The 7,555-nt window shown below is 32.4% G+C and overlaps 1 protein-coding gene across 1 annotated transcript; it reads right to left on the bottom strand.

Moving 5' to 3' along the window:
* Positions 1-3,909: 3,909 nt before the first annotated feature.
* On the bottom strand, positions 3,910-7,093 carry LOC145166786 (AAA-ATPase At3g50940-like). Its single transcript, XM_079085826.1, has 3 exons — positions 6,675-7,093; positions 5,820-6,576; positions 3,910-4,476 (listed from the first exon to the last, which is right to left on the bottom strand). The coding sequence occupies exons 1-3, from the start codon at positions 6,956-6,958 to the stop codon at positions 4,045-4,047; spliced, it is 1,473 nt and encodes a 490-aa protein (XP_078941952.1). The 5' UTR covers positions 6,959-7,093; the 3' UTR covers positions 3,910-4,044.
* Between the last annotated feature and the right edge of the window lie 462 nt (positions 7,094-7,555).

Below are 7,555 nucleotides of genomic sequence, written 5' to 3'. Positions count from 1 at the left end.
TCAGCAACTCGGACACGTGGCTCGCATGACTTACCAATTTCGGACACATGGCACGTTCTAAGCGAGGGTGACGTGGCAAAGACGTGACTATGCGAATTTTCTCGATTTTTGTGCAAAAACTTCTAAAATCCATAACTTTCGCATACGAGCTCCGTTTTTGGCGTTCTTTATATGCACGCGTAGGTAAAATTACGCTCTATAATTTCCGTTTAGACTTCGTTGGCTAATTTTGAATTTAATTTTTATATTATTATTTTTAACAGACCGGGACAGGAAATCCGTTAAAAATTCATAACTTCTTCATCCGACGTCCGTTTTCGTCAGACTTTTTACCGTTGTGCTACTATTTACGAGACCTTCGATTCTCGTTTAGGTTGTGTCGGCTAAAAATCACTCGATCTAAAATTCGAGTTTTTAGTTGTCTACTGCTAAGCCGAAACTTCGAAAAATCATAACTTCCTCATACGAAATCAGATTTGGACGTTCTTTTTATACCTACTCTCAGTTTAACGAACACTACGAGTTTCGTTTAGATCACTAAGGCTAAAAAGTAGTTTATCAAAAACTCACTTTTTACGACATTCAGCACCGAGCCGGTTTTGTCGTGAAACTTCGACAGGTCATAACTTCTTCGTTATAACTCGGATTTCGGCATTCTTTATATATCTGTAATCCTTGTCACGACCACTACAACTTTCTTAATAGATATAGACTTTATCTAAAATTTATTTTCGACGCTCATTTTTATTCTTAATTAATTAACTCCTACTAATTAAGCATAAAACACATAAAACACATAGAATTCACATAATTCCTTTTTCATTTCTTCAAAATGAGTTACAAAGGTTAACCTACACTATCACCTTAATATTAATGCATAGGCTAGAAACACGAGTGTTATAAGTTTAGCTCAAGTCTCCTCGAAAAAAATTCACTTTGTTTGAAACCCAAACACATATATCTCATAATTCCTAGTTAATGAAACAATAATGTATCTTAAAAAATTTAATAAGAAATCGTCCTCACTTCCTCCTAGCCGAGCCATTTACCTCCTATGATAGAGAAAGTGAAGTTTTACATAAAAATAGATAAATTATAAAATTTCTTCTCTTCTTGACATGCATGTTTTCTCATTTTCCAATTCCATCAATATAACCTTCGACCATTATCATGAGTTGGTGTAACATCCCAAATTTCAAACCAAGTTTTTCATTTTAAAAAAACAGAGGAAACCATACCATCATATCATAAAAACTAACATTCATTTTATTTGATAACATAAATCAAAGTAATAAATTCATTAGTGCAGAACATCTCTAAATCATAATAGTAGATATGATGCAATCACGTCGTGCTTTTCCCCGTGCTTTCAAAATCATCTGCAATAGTTAAACATAAAACCGTTAGCATAAAGTTTAGTGAGTTCCCCAAGATACCACGAAAGACACATAATAGTGGGCCTCGAACTAGGGGTATATTTCTAATGGGTTTTCCAGGTTACATTAAACATATCTGCACAACGGAATTATCATAAAATCTAATTATGGGCACATGCAACCTAAAGATCTATGTATTTTCATATTATAGAAACATACTATTGAAACAACCCTAAACCTTGTACTAGATCGAAATCAATAAATTGAATTACATACCTTTAGTGTTATAATTGTATGTGGCACTCTTGAATTCTCGGATCTGCTTTAGAAAGCTAGCATCAAAATTATGGCTGCCTCTAATGGCTCACACCTAATACACTATAACCCTAGAAATCAATAGGATAGAGGGGATATGAAGATAAATTCTTTCTGCACCTTATGAGAAGTAAAACCCACAAAATTTAGGAGCCAAGGGGTCCTATTTATAGCAAACGAAACTTCAGGATAAACCCTGATTTGAATAAAAAAATAATCAGATTTTATCTACTCAAGGCAGTTATTATTATCAATTATAGGAAGATTCCAAAAGCCCTAAAATGCTCCATAAAACCGTCCATGGCATGAAGCTTCTAGAATTGTTTTTTTTTTCAACTACTAAACAATTACATTTCAGTCATTGCACCTTTAATAATAAAATAATCAGATTTTTTAAACATGTGAGGGAACCCATATAAGTAGTACACTGTGAATTGGAAAATACATCCAAAAGATATGCAAAGTAGAATGGTCAATTGAGAATAAAAAATCTCAAATATGGGAATCTGTTATGTAAAACATGATGCATTCTAAATGAGAATGTGGTGTGTAGGGGAACGAGATGGGTTCTCTAGAAAAACGCGACACATAATTCTCGTGCACTCATTTTATACTTGGTCGCCAGAAAACTATTTTTTTCATAGCTTTTGCATATGAACTCGAAATCACATATCGTTTTCGCTTATGTTCATATTTTAAATTAATAATTTGAAACTATAAAATTTATATATTGGAGTTAAGAGTTTAATAAGTGGCTTAATGGGTCACTTAATGGAATATTAACTCGATTATAGTTACTTCTAAGTGATAATTGTGTTCTATAACCATTCTTGAAGGGTATATTTATCTTTTGACACATATTAATGATAACCATATGTGTTATTGAGTATCATAAAGCTTGGAGAAAAGTAGTTCAGATAAAGATGAGTATTATATTTGTTAAGTTTGTATTAAGGTGAGTTACTTGGAATACACATCTTGTACCTTATTTTGAATTTCGTAATGTTTTCCTTAAATGATATTACTTGATATTTGTATACTATATGTATGTGTGTATTCATGAAATGTAATCTTTGAAATTTGGTTTGATTATAAAAGCAAAACGTTTATGTACTTGAAAATGATTTAAGCATCCTATTTGTGCATATCATGCCAGGATGGGTTATCACTGTGAGATCCTATTTACCTAAATATTGATTGTTCTTCATGTTCGTCGTTTGTCAGTAGATTTCGAGATAAACCTCAACTGCACATTTGGGCTAGCTACCCCCTGTGTAACATAGGATGGTGGTCCCTTTAATTGCCAAACATTTGATTTTTATGGGACAACATTTGGTAGTGGTTCCTTGATGGAACTAACCATGAACCCAAGATATTAAACCACCAAATTTTTGTGAGTTGGACTGTTAAGATTGATAAGGGCGGGGTGTAGCTTCATACAAGATCTTTTGTTTTGACTAGGTTATTAAACCTACTATTCTGTGTTTTTAAACTGTTTTTGGAGGTTTGATTTGAGTAAGTTGTATTGTCATCCCTTACTCTAAATGAATCAATCGCGGGTAACTCACTAGACAAGTTCGTTTCCTAACTTATTTTGAAGTGTGTTCAAATTGAAAATTTTAAAGGAAACAGAGGATTGGAACTTGTAGAAGACCCCGACTTTGTTGAGCTTGATCCATGTTTTGATATCTATTATTACCTCGCATTTTTAAAACAACAAATATTTTGATAACTTATTGTACCATTTGATATTCCGCAAACTTATTAAAAGCTTTCAAGTTTATTTTAAAACTGCAAAATAGTTTTAAATGTATGATTTTATAATACACAAACGAGGGGTGTTACAAATGTGGCCAAGATGTGGCCACGCTATGTGGCGTGATGTACACCCGATAGTCATACACTTAGCACAACATCCACATATTGATTCATCGTAATTTGCCATTTTCTGTTGTTTTGTCTGCTTGCTAACTGATAATTTAATGTTTAGAAAAATATTAGTATTAACAAAATACATTATTATAATTACAAATATAAGAAATTGATTGATAATGACAATATGTAAATAAAACTTTTACAAATTTCATGATGTATATTACTATTATTAGTGACAAAATGTAAGTATGTTGTTATAATTAAAAACAATTATATACATTGTTCTTATTTCTAAATAAATATATACTTTGCAATTATATGTAGAAAATAAAGTACATTTTGTGAATTTCTGATATCAGATTGTGAATGCTGCTAAAAATATAAATATGTTGTTATTATACATAAATTAATATAACAATAGCTCAATTGCATGGTAAATCAAACATAATTGTTAAAATTATCCACTCTAGTTCTTCAATCATGAAATAACTTTTGCCTTTTTTGGTTCACGAACTTCACCTTCTCCATAATGCACTCCATCTTTCGTTGTTTCATCTTCTGTCTTCTTACGTTTCAAAAAATTTACAAGCCCTTCTAATACAACCTCCGAATTATCAGACTTCATGAGTTCTTCCGCGACCTCAGCTGGTGTAACCTTGGTGTCATTGATCAACTCTTTAATTTCCCTAAATCTCCAATGGTGATCGTGTATGTTGAGATAGTTAGCTGCTAGTGTCTTGAACCCTTCAGTCGTTAAGTATGACATGTGAATGTGTACATCCATCCGCCCTGGTCTAAGCAATGCTGGGTCGAGTCTTTCTTTGTGGTTGGTTGTAAAGATTATGATACGTTCATCCCCACAACATGACCATAACCCATCTATGAAATTTAAAAGCCCCGATAAAGAGAACTACAAAAATAATGAGATATAAACCAAAATTATTCATATGTGATATAGAAAATGTTGTAAGGTGGTCCTATTATGAAATGATTATGTTTATATGTATTGCAACACGATCCATTGTTTTGCAAATTTGAATACATGAGATCAGTTTAATTAGCTAAAGTTCTTTGTTGATTGCAGGTAAATCTTGATGGAAACTGATTCGTACACAATAAATTCTTTTCATACACAACAATTTGTGCATTTATCGTATTGTATTGTACAACTTCATAAAACATAAATTGTTGTATATGGATAAAAATTATTGTGTACAAATCACTTCTATTGGTGTGGGGGTGGTAGTTACTAAATGATTTTTGTTTTTTGAGTCAATTATATAAAAATAATTTAAAAAATTACATACTTGGTGTCCTGGGGACGTGTTATAAAGTAATTTTGTAAAGTTCATGAAATTGATATTTATTTTGCAATGATTTACTTCAAAACAAATTATAATATAGCATCTCTTAAACTAAAAACAACATATAGATATGAAAATTTTAATTGCAAAGGTAAATAGTTAACAAAAAGTTGTATTTTATGTTTATTTGATTTTGCAATAGTTCGATAAAAAAAAGTGTATCATATATACTTTTATAATTTTATAATCATATAATTTTGATACATATAGTAATTATTTGAAGTGTGAATCCAAGACAAAAAGGGCCAAAAGACAAAAATAAATGATACGGAGTACTATATAATTGCTTGTTGACGAAATAAAGCAAAGGTTTTATCATTTATGAGTATTTTGTATAAATATAAATACACACCTTTTAATAGACAAAATATAATGTTATATTATACCAACTAGTTGTAACATCCGTATATTATACGGGTTGATTAAAGCAAAATGTTAAATAGAAACGATTACATTAGAAATTTATTTGAATTTGAAATCTAAAATAAGTGAAAATTATAAGAAAAAAACATGCGAAAAATAATAAATTAAAATTATGTGTTTAATTGTCAGATTCGTACACTAAACATGTTAATTATAAAAATATGTTAAATATAAAGGTTTAAATGTAAATTTATTTGAAATTGAAATTGAAATTTCAAATTTCAAATTAATAGTTATTATGATTGGTTTAATTTATGGAAACTAAATTGATGATATATTGGAAATTGGAAATAAAAAATAAAGTAAATGACAAGTGGAAAATAAATATATCTTAAAATTATGACATGTAACCAATTGAATGAGAGATGGACATGCTGCAAAAATCATTGTTATTTATCAGTGTAGTCAATCAATTGCATGAATCCACTAGCAAAATAAATACGAAATTAATTAAAGAAAAACAAACCTGGGAATCACGAACAGGTTTAACATCGGGAAGTTTGGAGAACATGGGCATGGCTCCCTTCCGATCAGGCAACTGTATGCTACAATCAATATCTTCAATCACAAGTATCGATCGATTCGAAGTTCTCAACATCAATTTCTTCAAGCTCGAATCACTCCCAACATTCATCAACTGTAAATCATAAATATCAAACTTCAGATAATTCGCCATGGCAGCAATCAAGCTCGATTTCCCCGTCCCCGGCGGACCATACAGTAAATACCCTCTCTTCCACGCCTTCCCAACTCTCCTGTAAAAATCCCTCCTTTTCAAAAACAAATCCAAATCGTCAATGATCGCCTTTTTCATCTTCGGATCCATCGCCAATGTGTCAAACGTAGATGGGTGGTCAAGATTCACCGATTCCTTGAATCCGCCGGGTCCGCCGCCGTATGATTGGAGGTTATGGAGCTTCACGACTTTCTTCTCGTTCTCAAGTTCTTGAGATTTTTTAATTATCAATGGCAAGTAAGAAGTAATGATAATCTCTTTGTATTTTTTGTCAAATTTCAACTCGATGTATTTTTTCTCGAGTGAAAAGCTGCCGCCGGAGCTATTCTTTCCGCCACCGTAACCAGAGTCGTCCCCGCCGCCGCTTGGCTGTGGCTGGTGACGAACGTATTTCCATGTAAGCATGATTCCTTCAAACGAATCCACTACTTCCTCAGAATCTGCAAACTTGATATTGATGTGGTTTTCTTTCACAGATTTCGTGATCCTATGATCATTGAAAACATAAGATTCCGGGTAGGTTTTAGATCAAAATCCAGAATTCCAGAAACAAGAAATTAGTAGTACTCGGGATTCGGGAATCACCTGAGTCGTTCAGAATCGGGGTTGATTCTGGAACAGAGGAATGCTTCGGCAGCTTCGAACATGTGGTTTATGGACATGCCGTCTTTCTCCTCGAAGACGAGAGTGAGTTTGGAGGACTTGGGTTTCCAGTAGAATCGGACGGCGTCGACGACGTATCGCCGGAGTTGTCTAGGGAAGAGCTGGTCAAACATTGTACGGAAGAGCATGATTGATGTTGACATTGAGGCGTACGCCGACAGAAGCGACGACGGAGTGGGCATCTCCGGAAAACTTCGAGACGCCATTTTTGTCTGGTTTCGTAAAACAGAGGAATGTGTGTGTTTTCTTTTTGAAAAGGGTAAGATCTTGTTATATCTACGATGTTTTTTGTTTTACATCTGATATTTAATAGTATTACTTAACTGCTTTATCTTTGTAAATGAACTAAAAAGTATGGTCGTTACAACAAGTCAGTAAGGCATACTTATAAGAGTTAATGCCTTAACAAGGTAAGCAACTATTATTTTATACCAATTATTTTTATATATTTTCGTTCACAATTATTATTAAAGTAATCTCGAACATTTCCAAAAAAAAAAACCTCAATAAAGTTTCAATATTTTAGGTCCGGTTTAATTTCAAATTAAATTTCGTTTACAAAAAAGACAAATTACCCCGCTAAAACATTAGAATAACCTATTTGGCCGGTTTCACAAATTTATCTAGTATCCCGTCGTTTTTCGTTTATTGGTCAAAATATTGGAATTTTTCTGAATATTACGTTATTTTTTACCAACAACTAAAATATTGAAACTTTTATGAAGATTACCATTGAACTAAGATTAACGGGTTTGGGTTCTATTTTTCTGACACGCTAACCCGCAACTCGTTTGTTATACGGA

Source organism: Lactuca virosa, chromosome 3 (assembly GCF_052849685.1).
Source record: "Lactuca virosa cultivar CGN04683 chromosome 3, Lactuca_virosa_CGN04683_v6, whole genome shotgun sequence".
In the NCBI taxonomy this organism is placed as follows: Eukaryota; Viridiplantae; Streptophyta; class Magnoliopsida; order Asterales; family Asteraceae; genus Lactuca; species Lactuca virosa.
The sequence above is the reverse complement of the archived record's forward strand: the minus strand, read 5'-3'. Positions and strand labels throughout refer to the sequence as shown.